At 40.4% G+C, this 16,370-nt stretch overlaps 1 protein-coding gene and 1 long non-coding RNA gene across 2 annotated transcripts; both read left to right on the top strand.

Moving 5' to 3' along the window:
• zgc:152863 (uncharacterized protein LOC562658 homolog) lies at positions 1 to 12,051 on the top strand. Its single transcript, XM_044120134.1, has 5 exons — positions 1 to 346; positions 5,580 to 5,678; positions 6,386 to 6,586; positions 9,408 to 9,540; positions 10,639 to 12,051. Exons 2-5 carry the CDS (start codon positions 5,588 to 5,590, stop codon positions 10,964 to 10,966), a joined length of 753 nt encoding a protein of 250 aa, XP_043976069.1. The 5' UTR covers positions 1 to 346; positions 5,580 to 5,587; the 3' UTR covers positions 10,967 to 12,051.
• Positions 12,052 to 13,671: 1,620 nt separating this feature from the next.
• Positions 13,672 to 15,811, top strand: LOC122832923. Its single transcript, XR_006370892.1, has 3 exons — positions 13,672 to 14,353; positions 15,325 to 15,373; positions 15,510 to 15,811. It is a non-coding gene; the product is annotated as an uncharacterized LOC122832923 (long non-coding RNA).
• Positions 15,812 to 16,370: the final 559 nt, after the last annotated feature.

Genomic DNA, 16,370 nt, shown 5'->3' with positions numbered 1-16,370 from the left:
AGAAAAGGTCTCACTTGTTGCTGAGCAGGAGCAGAGATCGTCAGCTGACCGCGGAGCTCCGACAGCCTCGTCCCCTTTCAGAGCCTGGAACCGAACCGGGAGTCCGCCTGCCGGAACCGAACCGGGAGTCCGCCTGCCGGAATCGAACCGGGAGTCCGCCTGCCGGAACCGAACCGGGAGTCCGCCTGCCGGAACCGAACCGGGAGTCCGCCTGCCGGAACCGAACCGGGAGTCCGCCTGCCGGAATCGAACCGGGAGTCCGCCTGCCGGAATCGAACCGGGAGTCCGCCTGCCGGAACCGAACCGGGAGTCCGCCTGCCAGCCCCGCCGCGCTGCCGCCCCACAGGTGAGGCGTTTTTCACCGTTTACTTTACAGGACATGTTCAGACACGAAACACCTTTTTTATTAAATGAGCGATGGAGGGATTTGTGTTTATTCCACATGTATTTCTGGAAAACGCTTCTGCTCTCCTGTTTTAACCATTTCATTTATTTACTGGAACCAAACGAGCCTTTAAAAAAATCCAGTTTCACTTTTCCATGTTTCCAGTTATCCTCGGTGAAAAAAAGTCTGATCGGGTGTTACTGTGCCTGGGTGTTGATAAGATGTCCTGTTTTATTGATTATTGAGTGAATATAGTTGGACTCGGAGTGAAGAGGAACAAAAACAAACTAACGGATTAAAGGACTGGAGTGAGAGGCCAGCTGATGAGATGCTGGTCTGTGCAGGGCCGCGTTCAGTAGGATGCGGTTTGGTGCCCAACCCACACCATTTTTTGGAGGGGGGGGTTAACCCCACATATGGGGGGTTAATCCCAGATATGCACCGATGTGAAACTTTGGCCCGATAATCTATATTTATACTCCTTTAAGGCTGGAAACCAGTATTTTATGACATTATATACATTTTTCTACCCTTTTGACACTGAAATGTTAGAAAAACCATTTAGTTGTTTTACCCATTGGACTGAAATCGATTTATTAATTCTGATATTTTATAAATGCTAATTATAATAGATTTTTAAGCAAGGTGATCATTTGAATGGGTTAGCCTTTAGCATGCTAACGGATGTTTTGTTTACCACCACAATATTGGCAACTTATGATGGGATTTAAAATTGTTTTGTTTTGGAGAAATACATTTCTAGAAATTTTAAAAGATAAATTCAGGAAAAACTGGAAAAACTAGTTTTATGTACATGTGACGTTTCTGCTACGTTTCCATCCAAATGATGTGCAAATTTTAATGAATTGTTGCAAAAAGTGAACTTTAAATTAATTGAGGGTGTTTTTCAAATTTTACAATTCTCTAATGCTTCAAAATGTGCTTTAAAAACAACAAAAGAAGATTAATTTAAAATAACTTGCAGACAAAATATAACCTTGTTTGTTTTGGGCACCAAACTGGCTTCAGCCCAGGGCCCCAGGTCCTCCTAAATCCGGCCCTACTTGCATTATTGAAATGTGTTTGGACACCAGAAACTTGTCCTTTTGCAAGCTGAAATCCTGATGCAAAGTTCATAATGGTTAAAGCAAAACTTTAGGAGCAGAAGTGAAACTCTGATGTTGCAGAAGTGTTTTCTGGATTAAAGTGCTGAGTTTTCATGTTTTCTGGTGACTCCCTCCATGACCGAGGGGTGCATAGTTCAGGAAAAAATCGGTTTGGATTCGGCTTCCACCCAAAACAAAGCAGTTTTAGGCTTCACCTGCTTGTGTTTCGAAGTTATTTTGGTGTATCGCTCTGATCCGATCTGTGTCAGGGAGCAGAGATGTGGTGAAAGCCCATCCCGTTATGCAGCGTCAGCATTGTCTCTGTGTGCAGAAGCATGCTGAATGGCTTCTCTCACAGCTGACTGCACATATGAGCGCAACAACAAAGCATCCTGCAGCCCAGAGAGCTGCATGTGGAGCCGTGGGGCTCCATCACGCCTCGCTGTGGGGTTTTCATCTCGGCGGGGCGAGTCGATGTGAACACATCCAGCCTCCCGTTGCAGCTACTGATCAACCAGATGAAGTGTTTTTATTACCAATACATGCAAATCTGTGTCTCTTTGCTGCAGACTTTCAAAAACCAACAACTAAGCAATTGCTGTGTTTCTATTTAATCAGAAATGAAGTTAAAATCACACGTGAATGAGTCATAGTCATTAAAAAATCATGGCGCCGACGGATCTAAACAGTTTCATATTAATTATTCAGCTGATCAATTTCAAGGTGATCTAAATCGTTTTCCTTAAGATACAAGTTGTTTCTCCACCACTTGGACATTTTTCAGAGAGTACATCAGGTTGATTGACAGCGCTAAGCCCCTCCTCCTGGCTCTGATTGGTGGTTTTTGGTGCATTTCTTCAGGCAATAGCAGCTCAGGGTGGAGGTGGAGATCCGTCTTTTCACAGATGATCTGACTCATATAATACTGTCACAACACGGTGACAGATTTAACAAGTATGTAATAAAAATATATAAATATTTATAGATGTTACAAACCGCAGGTTTAGTATAAACTCAGTTTGTTAGAAGTGAGCCGGCTTGGCTCTGCCGTCCGTCCTGCAGCTTCTTCCTGCTCAGGGTTTTCCCCTCCTCACTTGTCTTCTTGCCTGCAGCAGCATCGCTCACGCTGCGCCTCGTCTTCCTGTTTTTGTTCCAAACGAGTCGAATGTTGTGGCTGGAAACGAAGCGCATCACTTCCTGTGTCCCGGAAGTTGTTTTTTTATTTATTTTTATTTTCCCTAGAAAAGCCATCAAAGCTGTAAATGATGCTCCTCATCCAGCCGGATGACGTGTGCTGCATGTTTCCATAACCTGCTGCTGGTAAACATTTGAACCAGAGCGACCGGAGAGAAAACCCTGCAGGAGGGAAAATCAGTGAGCTGAAAACCTTTGATGTGTGAGAAAGCAGTAAAACGTTCTGCAGATCCTGTTTTAACCTTTGTATTTTTCACTTATTCTTTAGATAAATCCTTACAGATGAAGGAAAATCAGGGTTGAAATGATTAATGGATTATTCAAATAATCATCAACTAATTTAGTAATTGATTAATCTATAGACGCTAAAAAATTTAATTTTCTGAAAGAACGCAGTCAGACCAGTAATCAAGCCAAACTTTACAAAAATAAAAAACAATTTGCATTTAAGATGAGAAAAATCTTCAAGTTTTATGCAGAACTCCTCTGGTTGGACTTTTACCTTCCTCTGATTCAAACTCAGTAAAAAAAATTAAAAAATCATATTGAGCACCTTTTATTTTATTATTATTATTATTTATGAAAATCAACAGATTAGTAAAGGTTATTATTTTTTAGTGGCAAATGCATCCTTTGCTCCAAATGACCATCGTTCACTAAACAAATGTTACATGATGCAAATGTTGCATCATGAAATCCATGATGCAAACCCTCTATATTGGCTAACAACTGTTAGGCAATAAAATGTTTTTAAAAGTAGCTTATTTGCATATTTTAATATAGTTTTGTAAAAAATTAAGTTTAGTTGTTAAATAAAAAATCTGCAGAATGAACCTTTTCCTTCCAATGAATCGATGGAATAATCGATTACAGATCGAAGTGAGCTGCAGCTCTCCTGGAAACGTGAATCGTCACATTAGAGGCTGATGCAGCACAACTTGCAGCACAACTTGCAGCACAACTTGCAGCACAACTTGCAGCACAACTTGCAGCACAACTTGCAGCACAACTTGCAGCACAACTTGCAGCACAACTTGCAGCACAACTTGCAGCACAACTTGCAGCACAACTTGCATGAACAGCAGCAGCGTCTTGTTCGTGGCCGTGAGTCGCTGATGTCTGCAGGAAATTTATGACTCAACACAGATTATGTTGTCATTTATTCTGGATTTGAGACGAGGGAAATATAATTTTCTCCTACAGCTGAAACAAATTTGATGCTAATTTTCTCGTGTTTTTAATGTTTGATCAGTGGCTTAAATTCTGCAGCCTGCCTGGTTCTGACAGCAGCAGGCCGAATATCAGCGCTGACTAAGACGCGGCGCGCCCACGCAGGTCGCGGTGGCATCAGACGGAGGTGTTGGCGTATTCGTGCTGCGGCGGCGCCGGGCCCTCCCCGCCGCTGCTCTCAGGATGACTGGCATCCCTCCCAACACACACACAGAAGGCGGCGAAAACACTCCCACACACCCACGTTTTCACACACTGTGGCATTTGGTTTGACGCTGGCAGAGATCTGGCGCTTCACAGGCCGTGTTTGTCTGGGAATGAAGGAGAGAGGGGCAGAAAGCCTTCACCTCAGGAGCCCTGCGTGTTTTTCAAATGAGTGGGTCAATATGGGCTCTGTAGAAACTGTAAACACTCTCAGGTGAGGGGTTTCACTTTGAGTCGGCTGAAAGGTTGCAGCGAGGCTGAGTTTCATGTTGAAGTGGAGGAGATGTCACAGTTTCACTGCAGAAACTTAAAGTATTCTTTGGACTAATTTTGCATCCATTTAACTGAAATAAGAGGAAATTTATCAGGGTTGATTTTCTCTGTGCTGCAGAAACATTTCAGAGGGTGAAATCTTTGTGTCATTGTTTTTATTTGTGGCCTGATGAGGTGCAAAGGTCAGCAGCAAATGCACAAATACAAAAAAGAGAAAATGTTGACATTGAAACAGAAGTGTTGGAGTAATTTTTTTCCCATTGCAGATTGAATTTTCGATTTGAATAATTTTTTTCTCTCGTTTCTTTTATAGAGAAATTACAAATTAGGGCTGAAACAATTAATTCAAATAATCATCAATTAAATGTTAATTGGAGTATAGAAACTCAAAAAGAGGCACTTTGCTGAAATAACACTTTCAGAGCAGTAATTGAGTCAAAACTACAATAAATATAAATATGTAAGAAGTTTTATGAATTATTTTTTTTAAATACATGCCTTAGTTTCAAAGCCCCTAGCACCAACTAGTGGTGAGGCGAGAGCATTACACGTTTACGACGTGTAACGTCTTCATGTAAATGTGTTAACAGACATGGAACAAAAATGAATATTTTGTTGCATCGTTGTCGTGTAAACGGGGCCTGAATCACCAAAACGTTGGATTACTGCAGAGCGCTGGTTCATTATCGGTGGATTTTCATGTTGAATGTGATTCCCAGGATGTTTTTCTAATTTCACATCTAAAATATCCTAAATAAAACCCAGCTTGGGAAGCCAGAATAACCATGTATAATGCTGGTTGATGCACTATTAGCCATCATTAAAAAATACTTTGTTGATCCCAAAGGGAAATTAAAACTTGTTGTAACTCATTAATTCAGGTTCTTTATAGATTTAATGTCGATGAAGACTGTAGCCGTTAGCTTCTGCGGTAGCTAGCGCAGTGTTTTTGTTGGTCTGTTCAGAGTTCGTGTGAAATACCCTCAAAACCTCGTGCTCTGCTTTTATGTGTTTTCTGCTGCTCTGGTTTTTCAGCTGCCCAGAAACGAGAGTCTCTGTTGAGACACCAGAAGTCAACATGTCCTCTCTGTTCTTAGACTTTTAGATTTAAAAATATGTTGTTGATTCTCTGAATTACTTGGTGTGAAAATATTAAGCATGTCGGGGATTTTTCTCTGACTCTTCAGGAAGTTTCATGTCGGCGCCAGTCCAGTCTTCATGGCCGATCGGACGCATCTGTCTCGTCTGTGGACTCCTCCTGGTCGCCTCCCCGCTCCGCTCTGCAGGTACTTTCTCCACACCTGCTGTGCAACCTTTGACCTTTTTATTGCTTGATTTTGACTCATTCTGAAGACTCTTTCTGATCATGACTGAATGTGAAACTTTGTCTTTTTTTCTGCTCTCTTCTTGCTAAACGTGTTTTGGAGGTTTGAAACCTGCCGTCTGGTTTTTCTTATCGTAAATGTTTTTTTCCTCTGAACCTGGTTTATTTCATAATTATCTCCATTTCTGGGGCTCTTTAGCCTGCAGACGTGATGGAAACTGTCATTTTAAGATGTTTTTCTGACTCACCTGGGGGCGATAACCTACGTGTTTATGTAAAGTCCCGACCCTTTAAGGAACTTTTCACTTACATGTGTCAGCTTTTGACCGATCGATCAGTTCTGATTTTCTTTATTTTGATTCGGATTTATCAGTTGAAACTAATTGTTAGCTATGCACAGATAAATCAATACATTTTATATCAAACAGTTTTACTTTTTCCCTCTGCAGGTTTTAAAAAATCTGCCTCGTTTGCGTTGCCATGTTTGTTTGACAGGTACTCAATGATTTTGATTAAAAAAATTGAAGGTTTATAATGACTTTATAGTGACTGTTTGTTATAAAAATAAGTAAAATTGGAATCGGCAGCTCAGGCGTTTTAAAGATCGGAGATCGCCCAGAAAACTCCAGAACCCGCTCACCTGCCTGCCGTCTTGTTTCTGACCTGCAGGCCGGCTGAACTGCTCTCACCCTCTGGTACCAGAACATGGAGGTTTCCGCTGCGACCCGTCTCCATGCCGCGGGTTTCCCTATAAGACCGTCATCCGGATCTTCTGCGAGAACGGATACCACCTGGGCAACAAGAAGCCCAGCTCCAGGTGTCACCGGGGGAAGTGGGCTCCCCCCATCCCCTCCTGCATCCCCATGAAAGGTACAAATTTATTCAGAAATACAGAAGATGATCATGATGAATCTGAGGCTCTTTTCCCACCTGATAGTCCAGTAGATTCTGTTCAATTGGGACCAAAATTGTTACATTTTTAGCTGCTGTTTTTCTCTTTTATGCTGCTTTGAGTCAAACTATTTGACAAACCTGTTCCCCTCCTCGCCTGTGGGGGCGCTGCACCAAGAACCGCTGAAGGAAATGACACAAATACCCCTGAAGTAAACAAAAATGGAGTGGCGTCAGGTTTTTAGCGGCTGGAGGATTTCTCTCTTGTCTAGTAATGTTAATGACCATAAAAGACCACGAGGCGCTAGCGCTACGCTAGCATGTTTGTTGTGGTTGTATTTACCCAGAATGCCCTGCACTGTAGTCCACTTCCTGCTTTTGGAGAGCTCACCTTGGAGCTCTCAATGTGGTAGTTTAGTAGTTTAACGCCTTTATGTGACCCGACTGATCCGTAGATTTAAGCATCAAGTTGGGCTTTTAGAAAAACTCTCTTTACATTCCTGGTGCTTTCATGATGAACTTTATATGAAAATGAGATCTGACCACGTTTTAATAGATTAAATAGTGATTAGTGAACAATGATCTTATCTCAAAGCTGATGTTGTTTTGGAGGTTTTAACCACATCATTTAAACTATTGGTCTGAATTAAACCTGTTGGAACAGAATCCAACCTTTTCATTTGTTCCCAGTTGAACTGCATATGCAGGTTAGCAGGGATAAAACTTTCCGATACAGCGTCTCATTAATATGACCAGGTCATGATAACAGCTAAAAATGTGATTAAGAAACATTCTCAGATGGTCCCTCAGCCCTGTGGTTCCCCGTTGGTTTCTGATGTTCGTTGTTTTAGAAACTTCTCTTGAAGGATGACATGCAGTTTGCTGAACATGGAGATGTTTTAATGGTTGGAGGAGTGAAAAGTTTCTGCAGCTCCCAGTGAAAACCTCCAGTTCAAATGTTATGAAAGAATCTTTTGGATATTGTTTTCTGAATTCCTGTTTACGATCATTTCAATGAATGAGCAAAAGGGTTTCTTCTAAGTGAACTTTGAAAGGGGAACAAAACGGGTTTTGCTGATGAATGTTTTTACTCCAGCTCTGAATAAAATGGGGAAGAACCGTTTCAGCTGAATGAAGGTTCCTCTGCGTTTTGTGTTGCGGAACCTTCATGAAGCTCTGACTTGATGCATATTTTGCAGAAAAGTGATCAGGGTTCTGTTTGCAGCCTGGGTTCTGGTTGCAGCCTGGGTTCTGTTTGCAGCCTGGGTTCTGTTTGCAGCCTGGGTTCTGTTTGCAGCCTGGGTTCTGTTTGCAGCCTGGGTTCTGGTGCAGAGGTTATTGGGCAGCTCTAAACATTTCCCTTAGCGCTGACCAAGAGCTGCGTTTCTCAGTTTATGATCTACTGACTCTCAGGGGATTCTGACCCAGATACTCTGAGCAGCGGTTAGTCATTTTATGAGGGTTGGCTGTTTTTTCTAACATTTAAAATTTGGATTGCACAACTTTACTTCCTTTACTTGCTCACATTCTCTATTCTTCCTAAAATAAACAAAAATACTTTATTTTTTTTGCCTGTAAAAATCAAGAGAATAATTTCTGTATTTTAATAGTTTTGCCGTCCATCCGGTCCGGATTTGTCCCTGAAACCCATGAAACCCTCCACGGTTTGCTCCTTTTGGCAACACGCAGCAGCTTTGTCACCGTTATCTTTTGACCTATTTACCAGATCCGCTCAGAGACTTTCTGACTCGCTGCAGAGGAACTAGCAGCGCCACCGTCCTCAAACTGTTCCAACTTCCTCTGTCGCCATTCAGTCGAACGTGAAGCAACAGGAAGTCAGAGCGCACAAAGAGGAAGCGGGCGAAGCCACTATAAATGAACCGAGATAGATTTCCTTCAAGCTGTCAGTCTGATGGAAACCTGCAGATAAAAAATGACGTCTTGTAGCTGATGAATGGGTTAGCCTCAAATTTTCACAGAAATATGATGAAATGCATAAACAATTAAACAGAAGCGGCAAATTCTTGTTTCTGCAGTGGATGATAATGACTGGAGGTCCCTGAATGATGCATGACGGCTCTGTGTTGTAATAATCTGAGAAATTAGTGGATTATTTGAACCAAATGGGCTCCAGTTTTATTGTGAGGTGAAGGGATCCAAGCACTCAGCCTTGTGGAACCCCTTTTCCCTGTTTTCTTTGAAAGCAGCATTACTGGCAACAAAACACCAAAAACAGCCGGAGTGGCACTCAACAAGAAGGACATTAATGCTTTAAAAACACAATCTCTCTGTTTTTATATAATCTCCTCTAGTTTAAAATGTTCTGCTGTTTTTATTTTTAAAGTTTTGTTCAGAAGAATTAAATTCAGAAATACTTTATTCATCCCAAATGTTTTTGTTACTCGTATCTTCACAGTAAGTTGTGAACCTGTAGCAGCAGAGGCATCAAGGACATGTTGCCATGGTAACGTGTCCTTGATGCTGCTCCTCTTTTGGAGAAGATGGTTTCAACTTGCTTCCTGTCTGTGACTCGGATGGTTTGGGGTCGTAGTTCAGATGCTAATCAGCTGCTTCTGGTTGTAAAAGCAATACCTTGTTGCCATGGTTACACATCATAACTGTCCCCCCCCCCAAAAAAAAAAACCCATCAGAACCAGAGGGAATAATTGATTTAATCCTTTTTTCTTTCTTAGCTAAACTATCCAACCATTCGGTTTTTGTTCTGCAGAGTTTCTTCTACCTGTGATTGTTGTAATAAAATTTTTTTGTAACGTTTTTGCGTCTCTGCCCTCCTCCACAGACGGACCCGGCATGAAGCCCGACGGCGACATGCCCAGCATGGCCACCACCGCGGTGGGCGTGTCCATCTTCCTGCTCACCACCACCGCCTGCCTGATCGTCAAGTCCCGCCTCTATCCCTGCCGATCGCACAGGTGAGGACAGGAAAACCAGTCAGTTAAATCCATTAACTGATCGACAGAAACTGTTTTAAAATCCAAACTGGGTTGAACTGATTGATAATTGGATCTGATTCTGGCTTTGTGGTCCAGTAATTGGTTCTGTATAAATAAAACCAGTTGAGCTACGTTCACACATCAGACAAAATCAGTCTGAACCGTCCACTTCCGATCATTTCACCAAAAAAACCCCCATTTGTGCCACTTCCACATGACCCAAGACATCGTAGGAAAGTGACGATATGTGGAACTAAACCGGATCTGCATCTGATTGCTTTCAAAGCTGAACTGTCATGTCTGACATTGACGTGAAACGTGTCATAATTCTGCTCCAGAAGAAGCCAGACAGTGTGAATCTGGATGTAAACAATGGTTGTTTACATAATATCATGAGTATAATTTTCAATCAGTAGCAGTTTTTCCGTTACAAATGTGGTTCAAAACTTTGTCCATATTCTGATTCTGCTAATGATGAAAAAAGTCATTTCGCAATTAGGGTGTTTCCATTAAATAAGAAATACTATTAAAATCACACATGAATATATTAATATGTTATAAAAAACACAAAATGCCGTCGTCCTCCAACCACTTCCTGTCATCTTCTTTGTCGTTTCCACCAGTAGTAACAAACGATTGTTGATCATGTGACGCGTGTGATATGAAAAAAGTTTTCATTGCAGTTTTGCAAAGTCCACTAATTTTGATACGGCTGAGAAATCACTTCATCCTATTACTCAAAAACTTAAAAATCGACCCATAAACGGCGGCGGCCATTACTACTCCTGTAACCAGAGCGCTGCTGACATCAACGCTGTTCTTCTGCACATTCTGGTCACTTTGGGGTCACAAACTGTTCAGCCTGAAGTCTATTGCAGTCGTGTTTTATCTACTAGTTCTGATTTTATTTTATTTTTTTTGTCATCGTCTGCAGAGAAGTCCGTTTGGAGCCATTATTGGCATGAATCAGTTGTTTTGGTGAAAAAATTCAGACTGCTACTTAACCAGAGATTCTGATTAGAAACTAATTTCCTGAACGTTTCGTAATGTGAGGTTCCTCTTCCTGTCTCCTGGCAGCCGTCGCTCCTCGGACCAGCTGGACCTGATGGTGGACGGCCTTCCCGTCTCCCTCCCGTCCTACGAAGAGGCGGTGTACGGCAGCTGGGGGCAGCGCATCCCTCCCTGCTCCGCCCCGGGACCGACCCAGCTCCTGCTGGCCCAGGAGGAACCCGGCTTCTGCCCGTCGCCTCCAACCGACCAGCCGGACGGCAGCCACCAGCCCCTGCTGTCCATCCAAAGCCCGGAGAACCCCCCTCCGCCCTACGAAGAGGTCCCGTCGTCCCGTTCCAGAGACCGGCTGAACAACGGGAACATCCGCCATCTATCGGAAGATAAGGACACTTGATCGCTGAGGAGCTCCTATGGAGTCGCGATTGTGACAGCTGGTAATCTTCAGTGTTTCATCTGACGAAGATGAAGGAGGAGCAGCTGATTCCTCTACCACCGGCACTTTTCCTGATTGGCCGCAGCTGCGCGGCGTCAGAACAGAAATGATTTTTACACGAAGCTGACGAAGTCTGATCAGCCAGCCGTCGGCGCACAGAACATGAGTCAATAACAGTCAATAACATGCTTCTGTTATTGATCATATCACTTACACATGTTCAAAAAATGCTGACTTGGAAAAAAATCCCCGCTGTTGTTTGGCGCCCCTACAGCAGCGCCCAGTGCGTCGACGGAGCTGGCTGAGGACTGAAGAGTTTTTCTAAATTAAATGTTGATTGTATTGAGTGTGTGTGTTCTGAATGTAAGGCTTGGCCTGGATGTTGTTTGCCTCCTGGCTGGTTTCTAAGCTGTTAAACATTAATTTATGTAAATGTTTTTTGAGGTTTTTGGCGTGTTTTCAGTTTTGGAGACGTCGTTTTTCCCTCCCCTCAGTGATGGGGCTGTGTTACAGAAACGTTTCCCGTTTCCATGGCGATTGACTCTACGCCATTCCTGTCTGAGACCTTTGCACGTCTTCAGGTGCAATCTGACGGTGATTTTTAACCAGCGCGGTGCAGATTTATTACAGTAATTTAAACGTTTTATTAATTGTACAGAAAATAAATATATTTAGAGAGATGAGAACAATCAAATGGGTTTCTGTTGTAATCAGTGGAGAGCGGAATGTAAATATCTATATTTTTAATATAACATTTACATCTACTACTTAAGATTAATTTTCTTTAAATCAAACAGACTAATGGGCGTTTTTTGTTTTGCTCTTTATTTCTTAACCTGCAAAAAAATAAATAAATCTTTGAATGACCTGAAAGCTTCGGACACTTTCCTATTTTTATTTCTACAGGGATGCCTTCACAGACCTTGAATGTATTTAATGTTTGATTTTGTGTAGCTGTTAAAATGATTGTAATACTTGCAGATGACTATTTGTACATTGTGTTATTGCACATAATTCTAATATAATAAATAAATGGTTCAGGTGTTTATGTCGGTCTGATTTGTGACGTAATTAGTTTCAGCTGTGAAAGTTGATGGACGGAGGCGCAGCGAGGCTCGTTTCTCTTCAACCACCAGGAAAAGCGATTAAGTTAAATTTAAAAAGCTCAAATATAAGAGAAGAACGAGTTTATTGGTTGTATTTTGCCAGTCGAAAGGATCTTTCTCCTGCTGAAGGTTAGTCGAAACTCCCATGTGGTTTTGCTTCGTGTTGCTGGTTTCTTATAGCAGTTTCACCATTTCGGTTCTCCTTCAAGACTTTAAAAAAAGGGATTTATTGCAGGAAATGTGACTGTTTCAGAGAATGACCACATCCAACAGTCAGTTCAGAAAATCCGATGTTTAATGGAGGAGTCAGGCTAACAGTCACTTTTATCCGGACTTTTTTTCACTTGGAAAGAGAAACTTTTGGTTTCACGTGTCCAGAAACGTAAAAGTTAGGTGGGTTTCTGTTTTATTTGTATGTTGGTAAGATGTTGAAATTCCAAGTTACCAAACCAATTGTTTCAGCAGAACAGTATTGAGTGGGCTAATAGTTTTTTTTGTTTGTTTGTTGTTTTACTTGATTTAAAAATGGTTCAGCTCGATCTAATCTTAATATTTAAAGATAATCTGAGTAAATCCAAAGATACATTTTAAAATGATTTTTAAAGGCGAACATACATCCCTGAAGCACAGGGTTGAAAAATGTTAAATTGTGACGGAAGTGCAATTGGTCTCTATTTTTCGCAATACGCAACACATGATGTCCCAATAGAGGTGGGGCTACTACCTAAAGTACACTCGTAAGTAGCATTATTTCAATATATTTTTATTGAAGTAAAACTAAAAAAGTAACTGTGCAAGACATTAAGTCCGAGTAAAAAATATTGAACAGGACAAGTAACTGATCATAACATGTTCTAATCATTAAAATGCCAATAAGTTATGCGTACCTCTGGGCTGGGACTTTAACAGTCGGTGTCGATTAATATTTGACAGATTTTAATGCGTTTAAAATTTTAACACCTACCGGAACCTTTGTATTTCTGGTAGTTCCGTAAATCTGACTCACAAATGGCATCCGCTAAAGACTAAAAGCGATCTGATGGGATGCTGGAAAAGACTATTATTGTGTTCAAGTTTTGCTAAAAGGAGTTAGCATATCAGTTAGCATCTCATTGCTAAAAGTTGCTAAAGTCAACATCCACAGCCCACATTTCTGAAGAAAGATTTGTTTAAATTTACTAAAACACTTGAAAGTTGAATGGATAGAACAGGAATTAGCCTAAATAACAGACCAGAAAATATAAATAGCTTTAATGAAAATGTTACACACACTGAAGTGACCTTTTAAGCTAATTTAAGTCTCACCATATGGATTAAGTGCTTCCAGTGATTGTATGTATAGTTTCCATATATGTTCACCTGACCTCCAAATGGCCGACAGACTCACCAGATAGTGAATGACAGAATGACAAAGCTGGTGTATAAACAAGAGGTCTCGCTTCAACATAAACTGTCCATTTGTTTTTGGTTGAAACATGTTAATGCTTCATTACCAGAAGTTACTCAGTCTGTAAATTTTACTGAAGTAAGCGTAGCAATTTTTCATATTATCCAAACATAAAACTACTTCTTAAAGTACCGCCCCCCTCTCCCCCCCAAAATATATATATATCCATAAGTAAATGTAACTATTTACTTTCCAACTCTTGGCCCAAATCTACAGACGAATATGGGTCAGAGGTCATGATTCTGCAATCAGGAGAGCCAGTCTCAGATTAACCAAAAGCTTCTTAATGATCCTGAAGATTTCAGGAAAGTGAAGTTTTTGGTAGAATAGAGCAGAAATGTCCATCATTGTCCCACAGTGACATAAACTGAATAATAAGAGACTGGACAGCTAATGCTAACTTGACATGTGACGGTAGTAACCAGGGTTTAGATTCCCACTTCCTGCTTTGGTTTGAATCCTCGGAGTTCAGGCCACAAAAAGCGGAAGTGGATCGATGACTCGGGAAGGGAGGCGGCGGTCCGGTCCGGCTTACTGTGGGCAGTCGGCTCGGTTCGATTAATGATCCTGACCAACACTTCCTTCTCCCGCGCGGGACCGTGGGGCAATTATTGTTTTTATGTAAGAGAGGAGTTTAAAAATTACACCATCGTTTGTTTTGCAACGGCTGCGGGCGCGTCTGCAAGCGATGACGTCACGTCCTGGAAGTTCAGAGAAGTGGATGAAGAAACGGAGCTGAAAAGACGAAATCTCCCTCGTTTAGTCACAAAATGTTTCTGGATGAGCGAACAGGAGGTGAATCAGAGGCAGGAGCAGCAAAAAGGGGCAAATTACCAGAAACCACCAGGGGCAGTTCTGACGTCACCATGGTCCGTCTGGGCCGTTAGCGCTGAAATTAAACCAGAACCAAACGTTTCTTATTTCAGGTCGGTCGGATTCACCAAATTTAAGACTCAGTGATGTACGGTGGCGTATTAGGACCAAAACTTGAACATTTCTATTTCAAAAGTTTAAAATTTTCCAAAGTGGAAATTTTTAGATTTATCTCAGATTTGGGACAGAACTGAGAAATTTCAGCGATTTATTATTGCAAGTTTTTAACTTTTCACTAAACACTAAAATTGCCAAGTTTTTTTTTCTAGAAAATATATGAAATTAGTCTCAAAATAGTTTTTTGGTGTAAATTTCCTCATTTTTTCCCATCTACAATGGCCATAATGGTAATAATGAGAGAATCTGTCGGATTAATTTATTAGCATCTTAAGTATCAGAAGTTTACATACAGTAAATAAATAGTGGATAGTAAGAAAAGCACTTCAACGTATTTTTATTTATGTAAAAGTAAAAAGTATCCATCTAAGAAATTATTAAAAAGTAAAAGAATATTTGGTAGAAAGTCAATTCAAGTACTGAGTAACTGATCAAATTATCAATCATTTCTTCATGAATGTGATATCAGGAGGATTATGGGTAAAAATCCCAAAAGGTTTGACTCAAGTCATTCAGTTTAAAAGAGAATTATTTCTGATTCTGACCTAATGTAGTCAATTAAAAAAAAAATCTTAATGTTTCTACCTTTTCTGGTTTTAGCAAATGCAAATAATTTTAATATTTCTAAATGAAAATAAAACATGAGAAGTTTGATTTGATTTAACGTCAGCCAACGACAAAATGAAGTGTGTATTTAAACTCCTGGTTTCAACTGTACCGCTGAATAAATATATGACTGAATAATTAAGTATTTTAATCTTTTCTCCCTTTTAAAGTCTGAAGTTCTGCCGTTTCCATGAATCCACAACGAAACTCCAGAAACGGGTAAGAATTCACAATAAATCATCAACCTGCAGATTTATTGTCATGAGTTGATCAGAAGAGCGACTCTGCGTGTGACTAGCAGCAGAAAACCCCACAGAGGTCCGTTAAAATGTGATTCTGGTTAATTTATGACCAGCTAACCGGGTCTGGAGGAAGTGGGACCAAACCGACAACAGGTTGAGGTTTACAGTAATCAGAATCTACAACCGCCGATGAAACCTCAGTGAAGTCTCAATGACAACGGCGTGGCGGGGGCGTTGCAGACGGACGGAAAGGAGGAAATTTCCATCAACACAATAAATACCAGATTCTTCTGAGAACATTTCTAGTTTCAAAAGTTAAAAATATTTCACTTTTCACATTCAGAAATGTCCACATTTTTTTCTGGATATTTTGAGATTAATCTCACAGTTTGAGTTTCTTCTTGCAAATTTTTAAATTTTTGTTGTTTTTGTAGAAGATTTCTGAAAATGTCCCTCAAAAAAAAGTCATAAAATTTTTCACTTAAAACTCAAATTTCCACATTTTTTCTAAAACCCATAAATCTTTTTTTTCTTTAGAAATTTTTTTTTATTTTTTTCACATATTTTCTACTTTTGGAGCTCAGAAATGTCTGATTTATTATTTATTTTTTTTTTCAAAAAAATTTCTGAAAATATTCTATACATTTTTAAAATATATTTTCAATTTTCAAACTCGAATTTCGTACTTTTTTTTCTAGAATATTTCTGAAATCAACCTTCAACATTTTAACTAAAATTTACTGATTTCTACCTAGAAAGACTAATGCACTGTAAAATTATTTTTAGTCAGTATTTTCAGTTTCTAATGGAAACTTTTAGCAGACTTGAAATGAAACAAAACTTTTCAGCAAGACATGAGTTTGTTTCAAGACAATAATTCCTTAATATTGATTTCAAAAGGTATAAGTTTCACTGGCAGATTATTTGACATTTTTTCCAAGTGAAATATTCTGCCAGTAGAACTGGAACTTTTT

The sequence above is a fragment of the Gambusia affinis genome, linkage group LG06 (assembly GCF_019740435.1).
Source record: "Gambusia affinis linkage group LG06, SWU_Gaff_1.0, whole genome shotgun sequence".
Lineage (NCBI taxonomy): Eukaryota > Metazoa > Chordata > Actinopteri > Cyprinodontiformes > Poeciliidae > Gambusia > Gambusia affinis.
This window is presented reverse-complemented; position numbering and strand designations above follow the sequence as displayed.